This window comes from Pygoscelis adeliae, unplaced genomic scaffold, assembly GCF_000699105.1.
Source record: "Pygoscelis adeliae isolate BGI_AS28 unplaced genomic scaffold, ASM69910v1 Scaffold4, whole genome shotgun sequence".
Taxonomy (NCBI): Eukaryota; Metazoa; Chordata; class Aves; order Sphenisciformes; family Spheniscidae; genus Pygoscelis; species Pygoscelis adeliae.
The window spans coordinates 9718221-9737915 of NW_008824986.1; the positions used below are offsets into that span (position 1 = coordinate 9718221).

Genomic DNA, 19695 nt, shown 5'->3' on the forward strand with positions numbered 1-19695 from the left:
GGGGCGGCATCGCCTCCGCGTGTGTGGTGACCGCAGCGCGACAAAGCTCTCCGGACGGGAGCTGGGGTACGTCGTGCCTGTCGGCAGTGAATCACGGGGACAGGCTGTGTTAAACTGCGAAGGGGCGAGGGCCCAGGGGGGGCACCCGGGCCCGCCGGCACGTGTGGAGAGCGGGGGGCGGGGACGGGACACACGCGACACGCCCCAGGCCGCCCCTCTCCTCGCTCCTAAAGCACCCGGGATTCCCCCTTTGGGCTGCTGATGTCACCTGCTTTAAAAGAAAGAGAGTATTCTGGGAAAGCCATCCGGACTCTGCTGGGACTCAAAATACACTTGAGAACGATAGGTGGAAGTGTAGGTGCGTGTTAACTGTTGCAGCTCCCTGCCCTGCTGAAGCATCGTCCGTTTGAAGGCAAGCAAAAGGATTGTCCCGTGCAACAAATGTCCTCATGTTTCTTCTGCCCTCGCCACCTCTGTTCTTGGCCTGTGTCTGTTGAACCTGCGAGTTACACTCCTGTAAAGAAAAGAAAGCCAAACAGAGGCTAAAATACAGTACTGGGGCCTAGAAGTCTGTCCTGAGCATCTGTGATATTGGTCAAATTACTGAAAGCCAAATTAAAAAAGGAATCAAATGCTTACTGCTTACTTAAAAAATTAATTCCCAGACTCGTTATAAATCATTCCAGACAAACAAACAAAAGGCAGTGAGGTGGAATACAGTAAACACAATGTAAATGTGTTTTTTATAAAAATATCCATTGGGAAAATGTGTTGAAAAATCCTAAGCACTAAAAGTACAGAAGTGGTCATTAATGTTTGAGCTCATTCACAGGGACCACGCTCTATTTAAGTCTTCACCTCTAGCTAATGAAGAAAGGTAGGTGGTTAATGAGGTCATTTGAAGAAGAGGATTGGGCGTTCACTATTGCCAGCTGGAAGAAATGCAAGGCACAGGGCCTGGGATGTAATTTTGGCTTTATAAATACAATCCAAATAGGTTAGATTTTTCATGTCTCTTTAAAGTATCAAACATGTCTGTGTTTATTTTTTTTGTTATGTTTTGAGAGCTGTGTCTGCTCTGGGAGCACTTAGGGCATTGCCAAAATATGAATACTGATACACAGGAAAAGAATACAGTGTGGAGAAAGTATTGGCAAAGCCCTTTACTGCTGCAGTAAAACTGCCTCTGTGGGGATGCAATCTGCATCTATATACAGTTTTCCATTTTATTTTTGAAACTGTATCAGTCAAGAATGACACTAATTACTAACACTGCTTTTGGTAAAAATCCATGATGTAGTAGAAAGGTCTGAGTCCTTTGCTGCTCCTCTGGATTGCCATGTCAAGAAACTAGTTTTGTTGAGTTTTGTGACATAGTCACCCAAACAGTAGGAATTATTCTCAAATCTTTTGTTGTTGTTGTTACTTGATGATATACGTATTACATTATCTCTGAATTTGGTAGATTTCTGAACCATACTTCATGGCAGCCTTACAGGTAGGCTTTTTTTCCTCTCTGGTTATTAAATCCATCTAATCATAGTAAAAAGGTATTGGTAAGAAATGCATAGCATCAAAAATCCTAGCCAAGGGATTTTCAGAGATTTTTTAAAAATCATACACAATAGTGTCTTATAATTCATCTCCTTTTTTGTTTATGATGGAACAGACAATTCCCTTTGCACTTGGCAATCAAACCTTACTGTGTGACCCATACAGTTGCTTATAATCAGAATAGTATTAGAAAAGTTTAATATATTTTGCAGCTCTCGGTGTCACTTAGCAGCAAGAAACAAAAGGACCCATTTATTTCTTTTTACAAGCTGTCCTCTGTATTAAAGATAGTTTGCAATTAGTTTGGGGACAGCTTTTGAAATGAAAGTTGAGTGACCAACAGAGATGTTCTTTCTGTACAATGTTTTATATTAAAAATTTGCAAAGTTTTTTTTAATATGAGAGAGTATTGCTCATTTTTGCTGTACTAATATCAGGGATACACATCCTAATCAGCTTTATATTTTAATTGAAGGCACAGGGTTGCTGAATTTTACTGTGTGATGCTGTGAATGGGAAGCATTTCAATTATGTCTGTAAGCAAAATATTCTGAATATGCAATGTGACCTAAAATTACCTTTCTTCTAAATTAAGTAAAGTGGACTTAATTTTAAGTAATGTGGACTGAGAGAAAGCGCCAAGCTGGTTTTAGCCTTCAGTCGTGACGTAATGCCTCAGACACTCCAGTCGCTCTTGTAGTTTGTTATCAGAGCTAATTGGATGGTTCCCAAACCTCACACTGACTAATACAAGTTTTTCTTCATCTTTGTGTCTGTGTGCTCAAGACAGAAAATCTGTTGTCCTCTTATTAGCTGTTTGCAAGCCTAATGGGTTTTAAATGGTATTTTTTTAACATTTGAAGAGCAATCTTTGCAGGGTTGTTACCGGTGCTCAGACAAACAAAGTGCTTGTTTAGTGAGCCAAAAGTGGGTGGCCAGCATCATCCTATAAACAGAGACTTGGCAGTGGAAAACTTATTAACATTATTCATACACATTCTCTTTTCCAGATATAGATTGAGCACTGCTGGACTCTGCTAAGTCCATTCATTGTTCTGAATAGAAACTTTTCCTGGTTGTTTAGAAGTTTGTGCATACCTCACTTGATTAAATTTTAATATATAAGATACAATTTATAGATAAAATATGTAAGCTATCTAAAATATATCTTTGTATTGTAAGTTCTTACCTCAGAATACATCAAAAATTACCGAAGATGCTGCATGTCTTATTTATGTGCTTTCTCGAAACACCCTCTGATTCCATAGGAATGTTTGTCGGGGTTCTTGACTCTTAAGTGAATTTAGCAGAAAGCTAGCTGTTTGGAAAATTGTATTTCAGTCATTGGTAGGGCACTCCTTAGTAACATCTCAAGGACACAAGTAAACCAGTAAAAATACTGTATTTCTCTTACCATTCCCAGTGCAGCGGGACCCCTGCATCATTGCAGCGAGTCATGAAAACTTGTCTGTATGTTTTTCCCCCAAAAAAGAATGCATAATTGATTTTTAACTTCTTCACCCTTTGGATGTATATTGGCATATTTTTGGTTTGAAAATGTGCTCACGTGTGCTTGTCCCTCTTTGGGATCTTGTCTGCTTTCTCTTCTGCCTGCCCATTAAGGCGGCATTTTGCCTCGATGCACAGTGATGTGTCAGTGGTGGTGGGGCACACTTGCTAAGAAAGTGTTGGGTGTGATGACCTGGCATTTGGAAATGGGTATATTCCACCAGTTTTCATTTGGTCACAGCTGTCACCAAATCTGTGTGAACCTGTCTGAACTACATAGGCAGAAAGAACAGAGTGGTCTGAGAGGTTTATGGCTCCAGAAAAGGAGACTAATTTTTTCAGCAGTAAAACCAAAAGCACTCAGAGGGTAGTTGAGATCAAAATACATGTTATTCATAAATACACAAACTTACAGATTCCCTAGGTCAAATTTGTCTTCTGTTGGACACTTGCAGCCCCTTTTTGGAGTTGATAAACGTGCTGCCTTCTGGCAGAATTGAAAATAAGCCAGTGGCTTCTAGGAGCGCCAGGGCTGTGCAGTCTTGCTCTTTTTACAAGTGAGCCAGATGGCTGAGTCCAAAATACAGCTTGTCAGATTTCTTTGTAGAGGAGACAGCTAGGTAATTGCATCTTGCAGTAGTTCATGATATTTTATGACTCTATAATTATTCTTTGGTTTCAGTATATATTTTGTATGCAGGATCTAAACAAAATAATTAATTTGATTATCGTAAGTCACCTTGTTAAGCATGGATATTTACCCATTTCTTATTATTATTCATTACTTGACACAGTAATAAGGCACAGGATGGGAAGTTAATTCGTTTCTAACTACCTAAAGTAATTAATTAGAAATCTGCTTTCCCCAGGTGTACCTGAATTAACTCTCGCATGTCATCTGGGGGTTTTATTACAATACTTTTGGAAATTGCTCTTTCCAAAAAGTATTATTATCTTGTATTATACAGTTTGGAAGGATTATTATTTTTTTCCTTACATTTATATTTTGATGACTTCATAATGTTATTAAACGTTATGTATTTTGGAAATAGGAAGGTGTGGTAGGTTAGAATTACCATCATTATTCTTGGTGGCAGGAATGGAATTGTATCATACTTAGAGCATAAGCACTGAAGGTAGAGTTATAGTAGAGATTGTTAGTAACTTCAGTGCCAGAACAACAATTTTTACTACAAAGAACTGTGTGCAAACTAGATTTTTACGAGAATGTTTTTTAAAGTGAAGACTGTTACAATGTTAAAGTGACTGGGAAAAGTCACTTAGCCCTACCTCCTTAAAGCTACTAGCAACAGGATACTCAAAAGTGTTTGGGAGTCAAACTCTTGAAAGCTATGGATGGGATCTACTTTGGCATTTGCTCTAGTTTGAAATCAGCAAGAATTACAATTTTGGAGAATATGGCCCTCGACAAAGTCCTTGTTTCTTCTTCTATGCATGCTTTTAGTCATTCCCTTTGACTTCATTGGCCTTGGTATTTCAGAACTGCAAAGCCCTACCAGTTCCCATTGTGTCAATTTTGAGTACTGGAAGTCTTGTGGAAATGAGCGCTTCCATGTCTAATGGTAAGGTGTTCAGAATCAAACACCTAAATTATGACACCACATTTTAAAACCTAGATTAAAAAAATGAAGTTTAAAATGCACAAAATTAACGTAATATCACAGTCGGATAATGAGTTCCTGGGGGTGGTGCTTCGGGTGCCCCTTTTCACCACCTGTATTTTGCAGTGCTTCTGTCTATAGATGAATGTGTGACACTGAGCTCTGGTTAGTTGTACCAGATCCTGTTTTGTCCACTGTTGTCTAAAGCTGCCTTGTCTCTTTTCTCTTTTCATTTTTGTCTGAGCAGGTTTTTTTGCCTTTGATGAAATTTTGAGGATTTCAATGCATGTCATGCAAATGAATAAAATTTAAGATGTTCTGTACATTTGAATATTCATAATTATTCGTTTTAAAGAGAATTTGCTAGTATGTAATCTATCAGGAAAGTAACACATAGATAATTAAGGTAAATGTGCAGAGAATGGATTTCTGTTTGTTTGTATTATTGCATTTGTTTACTTTGATGCTTGGTGTATTTGCTTATGTGTTCTAACCGGCTTTGAATTCAGCACCAAAGTCAGCTTTTAAGGAACTGAGAATTATCTTCCATTTTAATGGCAGAATATATTTTTTCAGTCTTGTCTTGTTTACTATAGATGTATTAAAGAAGGCCTATGAATATTATGTATATTATATTCAGATGTATAAATGTGTGTATATATACACACGTTTGTATTTTTAAAAAAAAATTTGAAACACTGCCCTGCACATGTTTTCCCCCATGAAAAGGGTTAGACCCCAAATGCATCAAATTAAATCACTAGATACATAAGTCCTTGCATACTCATTATAATGAGCACAGGGTGGAAACTGGCATGGAAATGAACAGAATAGGGTAAGTTTTTATAGATAGGAGCTTATTACGTTGCTGAACGTGACTGCATTGTAGGGGTTGTTACTTCTGCAAAATATTCTCCTTTAAAATGTGTTCTCCTTGATGACTTTCATTATCGTTTCTCCCTTAAGTGGTATTATCTAAAGACAGCATGTTATTTGTTGGCCTTATCAGGGTGGATATTCATGCCCAGAGAATGTACGTTAACTGCTTACTCATTGTATAGAGAGCACTGCAACTGTTAGCAACCCAGTTTCTTTGAAGCTGAGCTATTAAAGTCACTGTTCAGTAGAAAGTCCTCTAGATCTAATTTAGATAAATTCCATTATTGTATTTCAGAGTTCTTTTGCAGTTATTTGGTAAACAATGAAGGTTCTCTTGCTGAAGGATCCCAAAGACAAAGACTCAGGACCAGATCCATATATTAAAGTGAGTAAACTTTAAAAAAAGGAAAAAATTGTGTCACTTCACTATTAAATAATAGTATCGTGTTCAGCAAGATAGATGAAGTTAACTGTTTCAAGTGAAAAACATGCTTAATCAAAATTAGGAGTGCATGTCTGAAATTAGGGTAAGAAAAAAAGTATGCTAGAAAATTTGCTGTTACTGAAAAAATTATTTTAGTTAGGGGGCCTTCGTACTGAATTCACTGTTAAAGTTCTCAGCAAAGTACTGATATTAAAACAATTTCATTTTAATTAATATTGATTATGTTCATATGGATAGAATTAAGATTACAAAAAATGTTAGTAGTCTTACTGGGAATGTAATTTGAAAAAGAGGTTACCTGTTGCTGTGGTCCTTTCTGCTATTACCTTCAGTCATGTGAGTAGGTCTTACTCGTAAGAGCAGTTGTATTGACTTCAAAGAATTACAGAGATGTACAAAAATATTTGCAGGACTAGGTGATCGTTTGTCACTTAGGGACTTCAGAGCTGTGTGCTGGTTTATGCTGTAACTATTCAGTAGCTATGTAGGAGGCCTCCGTTCCAGGCTGTTTGTTTAGTATTATGTGGTAATACTATATAGCTAACAAAACCAAACTAGATTCACTAGTAAAAGCAAATACAATGCCTTTGTATTTTACTTCAGTAAAAAGCAATATTTGTGCTGACTTAGTCAATTTTTTGAAAAAGAAAAAACTACTGTTTGAAATCTATTTCAAGAGCTGTAAACCTTTTTTTGACAGGAGTTGGGATTATACGGATTTGAAGCAACTTTGATTCCAGTTTTGTCATTTGAATTCATATCTCTTGAAAGCTTATTTGAAAAGGTAAGTTTTAAATTATTTCAGTTGTCTTATTTTCACCAGAATTTAGGCCATGGTTGCCAAGATGCCGTGTCTTATCTTGATTTAATAACGCCCTTTGTGATACCTCTTTTTGTGTTTCCACAAACACAGTTGTATCCAATACCGTATTGTATACAACATCAAGTATGTTGCCCATGCTTGTTAAAGAATTAAGTTGGTCAGATAGAATTCATATTTAGGTTGATGGACCATTGATAGTCACAGGTATCGGAGGATTTTGTCACAACAAAAAATTAGAAGACTGTAGTGACAACTAAAGGTTACCTGAGGTTCACCCTTACATTGTACTGAAATTGTGTACTGCATCTCCTAGTACATGGAATAAAATTGCATAATCGGTGTTCTCTTTCTACTCTTTCTTCAACGTGTATATTTCATTTTAAAATGTTGAAAAGGTTTTCCGAGGGAGGTTCCCTTTATTGACAATCTCCAACAGCACTGAACTTTGTTAGGTGTTTGCGTGTATTGTGATCTGCATTTACAAGTGATCCAAGAACATTTCTCCTTTTTTTTTGTACTGATCTTTGAGAGCCCATTAGTAATCTTAACTGCTCTTTAAGGGGGCAAGGAGCTGTCTGGGTAGTATCCTCTGTGTTACTACTTTGTTCTCTTGTGTGAGTTTGTAAGTAAGTACCTCATATGTCGTTCGCCCATCCTTCCAGCTCATTTCAGTGACAGGAATCCTTGTCTGTTCCTACAGATTCTCAAAATTAAAATAGTCTGTGCAAGTTTTGTTCTGAATTTGAGATTTGTTATACATTTCTCTTACAAATACCCTGGCTACTGATAGTAGTGAAATATTAGCCCGTTTCAGTTTCAGACATTTATTGAAACTGTTCTGTTCTTCACAAGATTATAAAGAATTGATCAACTTAATTTTTTAATTTATTTACTCATTTTTAAAATTTATTTCTTAAATTTACTCTTTATAAGTAGCTCTCTCATCCAGAATGTTATGGAGGCCTAGTTTTTACCAGTCCAAGAGCATTAGAAGCCATCAAGATATGTTTAAAAGAGAATAGTAACAATGACGGTAAGTGCATTTTTATATTCCTTGGTCTTTCTGTTTCAGCATTTTGTGAAGTTTGTAATTTTATTTCACCCACCAGTAGGTGATTGGAGTATGCCTTTTTTAAAAAAGCTTTATCTCATAGTTCTTTTGGTATCATAAAGGTGTCATGCTAAATTGAGCTTTTAAGGGTTGGGTTTTCCGCACTTATGCTGTTGTTAAAAATGAAAGGAAAGAGCTTTTGGTGCAAATTACTCATTAGTGTGAGCTTTTTCAGTTGTGGATGCATAGGGAATATTTTGTGGCTGTGCCTAGTTTTGCTTACTAACTACTTTCCTCCCTTACAGAGAGGAGTATGTTCTAGAAACTGGCCACTGCTACTTCTGTGCCTATATAATTCGTATGAAGTCTTACAGAAAAAGAGATTTCTCTGTCTTGAATATAAAATTTCTCAAGTGAATGAAGTATTAGCTAAAAAGCAATGAAGAAATGGTGATACATAAAAGCCAATAGATTAGTTGCGAGTAATAGAAATAGTGTTAAATAGAAATTACCATACCAATGATCTATCAAATCCTTGTAAACTCTTTTAAATTCTTACGCAAAGTCATAACTTCTGGCTTTGAGTTTCTGTGTACATTTAGTTTTATTACTTTATCTGCTCCATACTTGGGCTGTAGTCATACTAATCAATGTACAGTGAGTAAGGTTACACTCTTGAGGAAGCAGTAAATACACTGAGACTTTTAGTTTATTTTAGCATTTTCAACAGCAGAGGATTATATTTTAGGATTTTTGGTCAATGTAATCTCTTATCTAGAGTTCATCCCTAATCTTGATTAGGAATTTTGGGAGCTGCTGTAATACATATTTTAATCAATAAAACGAGTCTTCAATTCCTATTTGGGTTCCTTTCAAAGGTAATAAATCCTTATCTTTTTCCGACTTTAGAATAGTTTCCTCCGATTTTTTTTTTTTTTTTTACTGTTATAGTTTAAATTTCTATTTTTTTTCCCCCAGGAATACTAGAAAGGAAGTCAATGTCCTATGCTGTACTGTTTTAAGACAAGGTAGTAAAAGACTTAGTGTATCTATTTTTGACCCATTAGGATTTCAGGCATAGGGATCAGGTAGCTGGAACCAAGAGGTGTGATCTATAACCTGCTTACTGCCTGAAAGAGGAAAACCATTTAATAGTAATTTTATTTTGGTCTCTGGTACATTTTATTTCTGAGCTGATAACTTATTTTTGGTGTATGTTTAAAATATAATCAGTTACTATACTTTTCTTGCATAAGAAAGAGTTGCGTTATAGAGTACTGTAGTGCATGGATATAGATTTTTACCCTTTTATTTGTCGTCATAGAAGATTATATTTGGTTTTTGCCTAAGCCTTCAGTTTTAAACCACCAGTTTGTATGTCTAAATCTCCCTTTGTACTATGTGCTGGTTTTTCCTATGAGTTTTTATGCTTTTTTGAATTCTTAATGCCAAAATATAAATGAACGTTGCAAGTTGCATGTGATCTGGCATAGGCAAGTGTGCATTAAAAATGCTACTTAACAAAAGCAGTTAAGAACTGTTTACTCAAATTAGGCTTTTAAAAACATGTTGTAGACTACTATTTACACAATGGAAAAAATACATAAAAATTCATTTTGTACATCCAGGTTTGCTGAAATATGTAGTGGAGTATTAGTTATTATTATTTTGCTGTGTTTGTAGATTAAACAGAAGTCCAAATACTCATTTAGCATTCATATTTTGTTGCCATGTGCTTAAACTTAATGTAATGTTTTTCAGCCTGGTCAAAATCTCTTAAACAAAGATGGAATACCAAACCAGCTTACGTGGTAGGAAAAGCTACAGCTTCTCTAGGTAAGCTGGGGTTTAAAAAAAAGAAAACCTAGATAAATCTGCCTTGTAAGTACAATTTGTGGAGTATTAGCTGCTATTCAAGGGTGCTAAGAAAAAAATACAGCTAAGTTTTATAAATGGATAATTCTGAAAACAAGTAATGGTATACGTGCTTACTTCATCTAAGGACCTAGCTTCTGGTTTTTCACTACTTTTAGTGTAATGTGATGGTAACTCCTTTAAAAATTTGGTCAAAAAAGAAAAAAAACCCCTTTGTTCTTAATTTACATGTGTTTTTTTCATTCACTTTGGAAATTAAATTGGGTGAACGGGATGATAACATGATTGTCTGTGATTGTACGAAGTGTGACGCACTGGCCCTTCATTCCCTCAGTGTTCCTGTGAGGCATTTGCCAAACAGAAGTCAGCAGTATACATCTGTCGTGGTTTAACCTCGGTTGGCAACTAAGCACCACGCAGCCGCTCGCTCACTCCCCCCCCTCCCGATGGGATGGGGGAGAGAATTGGAAAAGCACGTGTGAAAACTTGTGGGTTGAGATAAAAACAGTTTAATAATTGAAATAAAATGATAATGATAATAATATGATAATAGTAATAATACACAAAGCAAGTGATGCACAGTACAATTGCTCACCACCCGCCGACCGATGCCCAGCCAGTCCCCGAGCAGCGGCCCCCCCAGCCAGCTTCCCCCAGTTTATGTACTGAGCATGACATCACACGGTATGGAATGTCCCTTTGGTCAGTTTGGCTGTGCCCCCTCCCAGCTTCCTGTGCATCTGCAGCCTTCTCGGTCGGTAGAGCATGGAAAACTAGAAAGTCCTTGGCCAGTGTAAGCACTACCTAGCAACAACTAAAACATCGGTGCCTTATCAATTTTGTTCCCATCCTAAATCCAAAACACAGCACTGTACCAGCTACTAGGAAGGAAATTAACTCTATCCCTGCTGAAACCAGGACAACATCCCGTTGTCTTCAGTGGGTCAGCTGCTTTATTTGTCTTGACACTGGTTTTAATCTGATGCAATACATATTTTATGTGCATAACAAAAATGCAATGTAGGTTTTAGTTTATGAAAGCCTTTCTTATTGTAAAATTGCATTGTAGCTTTAGCTTCCACTAAACCACACAGGAAATATTATGAAAAGACTAACGTTAGAGAATTTTAAAAATTTTGATGTTTTTCTGCTTCTAGTCCAAAAATAATTTGGGTAAGTACTGGCTACCTCTATAAAAAGTGTATTTTTTCAGGCAGGCTGGTAACAATGCTGGATCACTGACCAGTGATGCCTAACAAGCATGTTGATTCAATCAAGTCCCAAATTAGTTAACTTCTCGGGGATTCATCTTATCCCTACTTACTTGCTTAAATAAGAGCAGTGTTATACTCTCAGATTTTCCGATAGGATTTCAGCCTTCGCTAGAAAGAACAGCGATATGCTCATTGGGAAGCTAGCTGCAACCAAACCATGCCAGGAACTGCAGCCCATTCAGCATAGTCAGACAGTGCGCTTTCAGTTTCACGGCTTCAGGTACAAGAGTTTAAAAAATCTCCAAAACAGCTTAGCTATCCCCAGAATTCTTCATTTGTACTTTTTTCATGTATGTCTTTCTAGAGGCAAAATCGAATTTTCCATAGCATGTTACTACTTCAAGTGGTCTGGTTTTTTTGCTTTTCAAGGAAGTATTTGTGTGGGGGGGTCAAATTGTGTCTCCCTTTTCAACCGATGTTCCTGTGACAGTAAATCTGAATTGTTCTCATTGATGTTAATGTTTTTCTTCGCTACTTTTGGTTATAGTGGAAGAAATTGGCCTTACTCCACAAGGAGAAAATTCTGGAAATGCTGAAAAATTAGCTGAATATATTTGCTCAAGTAAGTATCTAAAATCTTGTACTTAAATTAAGCTAAGGTACCTTCCATTGTTTCAGAATTTCCTATAAATATAATGGAGCGTACACTGAAGCAGAGAAGTACATACTGCATTTATCTCTTACATGTAAAACCTGTGAATTCAACTTCTGGGAATGTGGGTGATATCTCTAAAAGATGATAAAAAATGCTTTGAAATACCTATACTAAATATTAATTTACATGAAATCTTAGACTCTGTAATTGATTAATAATACTATATGACCCAATAGACAAAGTATTTTTTTACTGAAAGATCAGAGCTGTAATGATTGAAAATTGCTCCTTAATCATAAGATTTAAATGATTGTGACTATAGGTGTGCTGGTTCTCTGTGAACTTCGGGTGACCTGACTTTCCTTGCTTCAAACCAGTTGATGCTGGGGATTTTTCACCATGCCGTAGTTCAAAGTAGACAAGGGCAACTCTTCCTCAGCATGAACACGTGGTTTCAGAGGAATCTATTTTTCAGCACCAAAGGAGAGTGGTTTTGAAGAAGTTGCAGAAAGGGTTAGTTAAAATGATGGTTTATGTTTTGTTTAACCATTTTGTTATGGTTAAAGGTGTAATGCTGATCTGTTTGCTGCTTCTAAATGTATTATCCGATTGTTGGGTAATTTTAAAAGTCTAGTTAGTCTACTTCCTCATTTTTTTTTTTTACTGTAATTTGTTAAAATTTCTGATAGTAATAAGAAACATTTTTAGGCTTAGGGGCTGATTATTTTTTGAGTGGATGGGTCAGTACAAGCTGTGAAAAAAGAGGCTGTGTTTTGTACAGCCTGGGTTACAGAACTCGGGTGAAGACTGTCTTAAGCAGGAGCTACCAGTGCAATGAGTTTGACCTCAGAGCTTCTGACACACGTGGTGGTGTTCCAGGGGATCGATGACTGAGGTGCATGCTGCTTTCAAAGTGTCTGTCTTGAGTATCAGCTGGGAGGAACAGTTATCAAAAGAAGTCAGCAGAATTAGTCCCCAAGCTCTCTGAAACTGACTGCTAAAATAATCTCTGTACCAAGTGAAAATCACATCTAAGATTCAGTATCTCAGCAGCAACCTGTTAGCTGGCAGATCCTTCTCTGTGCTTTTATATGACCTGGGGTACATCCCCGCTCACGTGAGAAAGCAGGGAGCTGTATAGTGGAGCCTCATAGTGAAATTAGAGGGTAGCTTTCAGTCTGATACAAAGGTACGTCCTTTGCTGAAGGACTTTCTGCCCCAAATTTAAAAAGGGAAACAGAAACCTTCATCTAGAGGCTCATGCAGTGTCTGCTAATTGAACAGAGAATGATTAACGCTTTGAAAAGCCATGTTATTCAGCCAGCCAAGGTAAATAGTCTGCCGTTGGCTAACCCTAGTCAGAGAAACAAATGACAATCAGTGCAATTATTCTAGAGGTTGGATGAATTACTGTATCTGCTGGTTTAAAAGCCCTACTGCTGACCACACTTTATGAACTTGCTGAATAAGGTGCTAGGTGCTTCGGTAGGGGAAATGATGTCAAGAACCCTGACATGTTATTTTTGGCTGTTACGCGTAACATTAGATATGAAAAAGAGTGTTGATTAGCAAAGTCTGTGTAGTAGCAGAGATTTATAGGTAAAAGAAAATCTGATTGGAGCTGGCAAGTATTGTTTTTTATGGGCAGAGTGCTCTGTAATTCATTGGCAAATAAAATATTTTAACTATATGGAATACTTCGTGATAAAAATGATAGTTGTCAACACAAGATTAAATAATAAATTCTGAAAATTAAAAATGAAATTTTCAACACAAAAATGCCATAAATGAAGAATAACCCATATCTACTCTTCAACAGATATTTTAAAGCAAAGACAGGTTTTAGCTAATTTTTTAGCGCTAGAAAATCTAGTTTCGGTAATGAATAATGATTGCCAGTTTACAGAAGGAGGGTTTTCTGAGATGGAAGACGAGAAAAATATCTGTCTCTTCTGTTGTATGAATGTGAAAAAACCTAGGATCAGGTCTAAAGAAAACAGTGCGTGTAAGACCAGGGGTGGAAAAATTCCTCGATGGTGAGCCTGTGACTGGCACAGTTACTGCATCGTAACCTCTTGGTTATTTTCTCAGTCCAGCTGAGGATCATCCTGGCTCTTCCTCCTCCCTTGGGAGCTGCTTGGTTCACAGACCCTGTTACTTCTGACCGTGTTTGATCCCGTGGCTGTTTCCCCGCTTTGCCTGCACACTCCTGCAGTTAGGAGCTGGCAGTCACAGAGGGAGCCGGACAGGGAACAGCACTTTCTGGTGACAGCAGAGAAGTTCAGTCCAGAGCCAGCAGCAGCTTCTGATAGCCACCACTGGGAAAGGGAGAACTGTGTGTTTTACAGCCGTTTACATAGAGTATCCTGAGGGCGGTTTCATACCTGACCACCCGCAGGCTATTTAAATTAGCACAATGCTGCAACACTTCCATTATCCTTGCAAAAATGACCACCTTTGAATACCCTTCAGTTTTGATAACCGACCAGTGAATTTCAATCATTGGAGACTGCTTGTTGTTGATACATATAACCATGCCCAGTGATTTATTGGATTGTGCATATTTATGCGCTCTCAATTTATCAAGTGGTTTATAACAACCTCTGAAGTCCAGATTAAATTACATCATGTTCCCTATTCTGTAGATATTTATTTTTGTTTACGCATAAAATGATAAGTAAATGAAAAGAATAGCTCTAAATTTTTTACATCATTAGAATTTATTGTCAGAATAAAAATAAAGTCTGAAGCAATGATATTTCTTTTGCTATTCACCTTTTGTGCTTTGGTAGCCACTTCAACTGAAGTGATTGGGAAAATAAAGGAATTTACTCCTTAAGTCGCTAGCTAGCTTTACTCTCTTTTCAAGGCAAATATTTTTTTAGTTTTATTACAGTGCAACATTTGTGTTGGTTACAGAAGTAGGGGATACCATTAGGGCCAATGCTTGTTGTATTGTTCAGGCCTACTAAGGAATTTTTCTGTGTCTTGTAAACACAAGTCAAAAAGGATTAGTGTTTCTTTACAGATATCACATTGACATTTCAATTAACTGACATGGGTTGTAGGAGGATTAATGCTGAAATATTTAGGTTTTATCTTATTATTTTAAAATCTCTTACATTCTGTCCCAAGTTCATTCTTCTTTCCTGTAATTTATTACAAGCATATCTATGGCTTCTAATAAAACTTCAGTGTGCATTTAGGACAGTCAAATATATCTGTGTTGACTCCTACTAGGGTCTTTCCATTTGTTTTTTACTATGCTGTCCTTTTTTTCCCCTAAGGCCTCTCTGGTTCTTACCGTTATAAACCAAGAATCTACTTCCAGCACTTAAAAAAAAGCATTTATTTTTGTAGTAGTCGTCTCTTAAACATGTGTATTAACATATCTGAATTAGTAATAAAATAATGTGTTGAGGAACTCTCATTTATTTTGAAAGATGAATGCAAAGTTGTGTGCAGCTGTGTAGAATTTCATCCTGAAATTTTCTCTGTATTTGTTATTTATAGAAAAGGCAAACTCTGTGCAAAAAAAGTCTGCTTTTAAATTCCTATCCAAAAATTGAATTCTTCCTCGATTAAAATGCTCTTTATCTTTTGCAATGTGTCAATATTCACTTTTATTAGATAAAACCTAGTAGTGAAAAACTTTCCAAAACAATTAGTTTCAGCCCTAAACCCAGCAAACTATTGAGAATCTCATATAGACAGTGCTATTTCATTCTTCCCGAGCCAGGTGTTTGCATTCACAATGTGATGATCATTGTCAGTGTTTGCACTTTCCTGTCTCCGGTGCGTGGGCGTACACAGCGTGCACAGGGAAAGGGCGGCTGCATGAGTGGAGGAGGTGTAACCCAAGAGATGGTGACACGAATACTATTACCCGGTGGTATTTTTTAAGCAGAATTTGTTTACTTCTCTGATAATGTATTAGAAACGTACAAAACCTATGGAAACTGCATCCCAGGTGTATCATGTCCTACAAGAGGTAAGTTATAAACAGCCATGTATGGGAAAAGTCCTTCCAAAATCTCCAAGGGGCTTTCACATGTTGGCAATGTAACAATAGTTAAGGTTGGAGGTCACTTCCATTTTAAAGGAGAAGAGCAAGTGAGGATATCCACTTCCACCCTAGCAATGGAAGTAGAATCATTTTTCCTTGGGGAAGTAAGAAAATAAGACTTTCAGATATATTGAAACTTTTCAGCAAAGTATTTCTGTCCTCTTCTTTGTCTGCCGGAACATTCTTTTCTAGAGAGAGAGCTGTCATGTATTGCATGGGACTAAGATTTTAAATATAAAATTGAGGAAGACTGTTTCTGCAGAGGAGGAGATAGCTTGCACCGTACTTATTCTGCTTTGTAGAATGGCAAGGGGACTAGAAACATAGTTTCTCTTTCATGAGATCTTTTTAGCCAATGTGTTCATATTATAGTTATGGAATATTTTTTAATTTACATGCTAAGTAGCCTCTGTCCTCTGAATTGTGGATGCAGTTGCAGTGCAAATGTTTTCAGTTATCTTAGGGCTGTGTCTGTGAGGAAGTATGCGGCACTTACTGCAGTGTTCAACATCTGATACCTTTAAAATGTATTAAATGTTTACTCTTTAATGAATACATAAGTAAGTTCTTGTTTGTGTGTTTACAGGAGAGAAACCTAATTCCTCAGCCTTTCTTTTTCCTTGTGGAGCCCTGAAAAGAGAAGTACTTCCTACAGTACTTAGAGAAAAAGGTTGAACTTCCCTTGGAGCCTCATTTTAATTAGTCAATTATGAGAAAAGTTGCATCTAAAGCTTGTGAACCAAATTTGAATAAGTAAAAATTGAATTTGCTATTATGTTGGCTAGAAGGTAGAGGAGTAAGTAAAGAAGTAAAAAAAAGTAAGTAAACTCTGAGATTGGATTGCTGCCCACAGCTCTGGGATTGGGTTGTAGTGTGACATGAGCAAGGTTGTTTGCCTTGTTCTTCACTTGCGTTCTCTTCTGTGATATGGAAGGCACCTTATTCACAGAAATGTTGCAAGACGTGCCAGTTTTCCAGTGTGCTTCGAGGTCCTCTGATTACAGATGCTTTAGTCTGTCTGGCAACTCTAGAAATACCTACAAATCCTTCACAGAATTTTTTCTGTACCTTCTTAGCCTAAAATAGTACACTTAAGTGCAGTTAGTATGTTGAGAGTGTTTTATTGAAATAATAGAAATTAATGAAACCCTGTTTAATTATGAATGTATATTCTGATTCCAGGTATACCTCTGGAAAGCCTTACTGTTTATCAAACCACCCAACACACTGACCTGCAAGAATCATTGAGCAGTTATTTCTCACAACAGGTATTGGACACTGATGTAATTTGAGAATTGTTGAGGTATATGGTAATAGCTAGCAGAATATGCTCCTTTTTTTCAGCTGTCTGTAAATGATACTGTGGTGGTAGAAGTATATCGTGCATAGGCTTCTTGTTTTGTGTCCCTGTTGACTACCAAGAAAATCCTTCAGCAGAAGTTTCAGATGGAGAGCGTGAGTCCCTCAGTTACTTGTTATGGCAATTGTAAATGAGCCTAAAAGACACAGTGCCTCCCTTTGAAGAAGGAAACAAAACCTTTCACATTTTGTCTAACTTTCAAACTATGTGTATGTTTCAGAATTACTGAGGAATAACTGCATAAATAACTACATATTCATTTATTCCTTTGAGCTGGGCAAGACTACTTTTTAAGTAATACCGTGTCAGAAATTACATTTAGCGAGGATATTTATTGAACAGCTATATTATTAATTTTTATTAGCGTAATTGAAATATCACTGGACATCTTTGCTATATATTAGAAATCAGAATCCAGTAGTAGTTACCTGCCCTACATAGTTTCAGTGTTCCTTCTCTGATTAGCCAGTTTATGAATGTAGTAATCTCATTTTAAGTGTTAGAATTCCAAGTGACGTGCTGTTGACAAGTGTATTGAGATATATCTGCTAGAATTGTTATTAATGTTTTTCTCTTTCTAAAACCATCTAGTAAATGTCATTAATCAAGGATCAGTGCATAGTAAAAGATTTGAAGGTACTAATAATTGCTTTTATTTTTTTCAAGACTGGCTTTGTGTGAATTTTCCATTTGTAGGAGCCTACCTCATATGTAGGATTAATCTTATTCCAAATGCAGGCTTTCCTTCTTACAGAAACTTGGCCTCCTTGGGCATGTTGCACCTCTTTTTAAAATCTGTGCATTAACGTCTTGCTAAATTACATACTGATTTTGAAGTTCTTTTTCAAGAACTTCAATAACTAAAAGGTTATGGCATGGGCAGTCTAACTGATACATTGTAGTATCCTGGCATTCCCAGGTGGGTATTGCAGTTCTGAACCCCACGTATTTAATTTACAGCAGTTATAAAAGTGAGTCAGTAGTACATATGCATTTTGTAACTTTCTGAACTCTGTTTATGGAACTCCTTGCTTGCTGCAATTAGATGTTAGTTTCAGTGTAAAGCTATTAAAATGTGTTTCTCATGCACTTTTTAGTTCTTCTTAACGGATGATATTGTGGGTTTACATTTAGTGCATGGAGAGCTGACATAAAATGACAAATGTTTAGCACTTTGTGAGAAAATGAACAGCACTCTAAAACTGTCATTCTGGCCTCCATGAGCTAAGGCTAGCTTCCAAGTCATGCGCTATAAAATAACAACAGATGTAGTTTGAGTGGAACTAGTTATCTTTCTTGTCAGAGAGAAAATCATGATAAAGCAAGCATGTGCTTTGGGTCTGCAGCTCAAGAGCTTGGGACCTTCACTCCAGACAGCATTTTGCAGTTTTATTTGGCTACAGAAGATTGCTGCTGCTATCTTCAGGCAGGCTTCTTCTGAGAGAGAAAGCCCTTCCAGGGGTCTGCAGTTTTAAGGCATCACCTCATCACCGCATCTCAGGGCAGGCAGAACGTGTCGGGTAAACCACATGAGCTGCGAAACAGAGAATATGTGCAAAACTGAGATAGATGGGAATGGATTTAGGGAAATAACTTGCTGAGTTTTCTTGCTTAAACAGGAAAATGAGTATGGCTCCAGAACACTTTCCGTGCATTTATCAGCAAGCGCTTGTTTGACAAAGTATTTGGTTAAAGTCACACCTGAATTTCAGCATTCAGTAGAATGGGGGTTTGGCAGGCTGTCTGCACCACAGGAAACCCTTTCTGTTGGCTTAACTGCTGTTTCTCATCAATAAAAACACTTCACATCCATATAGAGACAGTTGAAGGGATTTATGTGAAAGTGTACTGATACACTGCTGGAGTAGTGAGTAATCTGTGCCAACCTATGGTTACTTTTACTCAGGGAATTCCAGCAAGCATCGTGTTCTTCAGTCCATCTGGTGTCAAATTTTGCCTCCAGCACATTCAGAAGCTTTCGGGGGATTTTATCAACCATATCAAGGTATCTTCTCTTTGAAAGTGGTGAAATAAAATAGGGAGTAAGTTTGGGGTGGGCGAATGAGAGATAGGAAAGCTGTCACACCCATTACAAACCTTCATTTTCTCTTTTGTTTGTGTTTATTTCTCTGAAAAAACAAGTTATAGCAAATACAAATGTTATTATATAGCTGAGAGCCTTTTTTTAAAAAAAGAAAAAGGACTTGTTTTCACCTGGAATTTTTTTCCCCAACTAACTTGCCCAGTCTCCACTGGGTATAAGCTTTATTTTCTCTTACTGATGTGAAGGTGTGAATAGTTCTTGCTTGAATCGGCAATTACAGGCTGAGGCATATTAAAATTCCTTTCACGTTTCCTGTTTCGAGGGACTAAGAGCTTTAAATGTTTGTAATGGCGAGATCAATAATAATCTTTCCTATGTAATTTCTAAGTAGCTTAATTGATAAGCCATTATTAATACTGAAAATCTTCAACCTGAAATGGTAAGTACAGTTTAGGAAGCTCAGCCATGCAAGCTGATACACTGACAATGTCAGCAGAGAAGGAAGGGTATGTACCTAAGTAACTAGCAAGAGCTGATGCCGTACCTAACTACGCTATTGTAACTGTAAATAACGTCATTTCAGTTTGCTGCTATCGGT

The 19695-nt window shown here is 37.1% G+C and overlaps 1 protein-coding gene across 1 annotated transcript in view; it reads left to right on the forward strand.

Annotated features, from left to right (window-relative positions):
- Nucleotides 1–333: 333 nt before the first annotated feature.
- UROS (uroporphyrinogen III synthase) overlaps nt 334–19695 on the forward strand; it is a 19889-nt gene continuing 527 nt past the window's right edge. Inside the window, exons 1-10 of the mRNA XM_009326018.1 lie at nt 334–412; nt 5860–5949; nt 6710–6793; nt 7769–7865; nt 9645–9719; nt 11520–11594; nt 16280–16363; nt 16876–16961; nt 18960–19058; nt 19681–19693. Coding sequence (XP_009324293.1) covers nt 5887–5949; nt 6710–6793; nt 7769–7865; nt 9645–9719; nt 11520–11594; nt 16280–16363; nt 16876–16961; nt 18960–19058; nt 19681–19693 — 676 coding nt within the window. The 5' untranslated portion in view covers nt 334–412; nt 5860–5886. The remainder of the gene's footprint in view (nt 413–5859; nt 5950–6709; nt 6794–7768; nt 7866–9644; nt 9720–11519; nt 11595–16279; nt 16364–16875; nt 16962–18959; nt 19059–19680; nt 19694–19695) is intronic.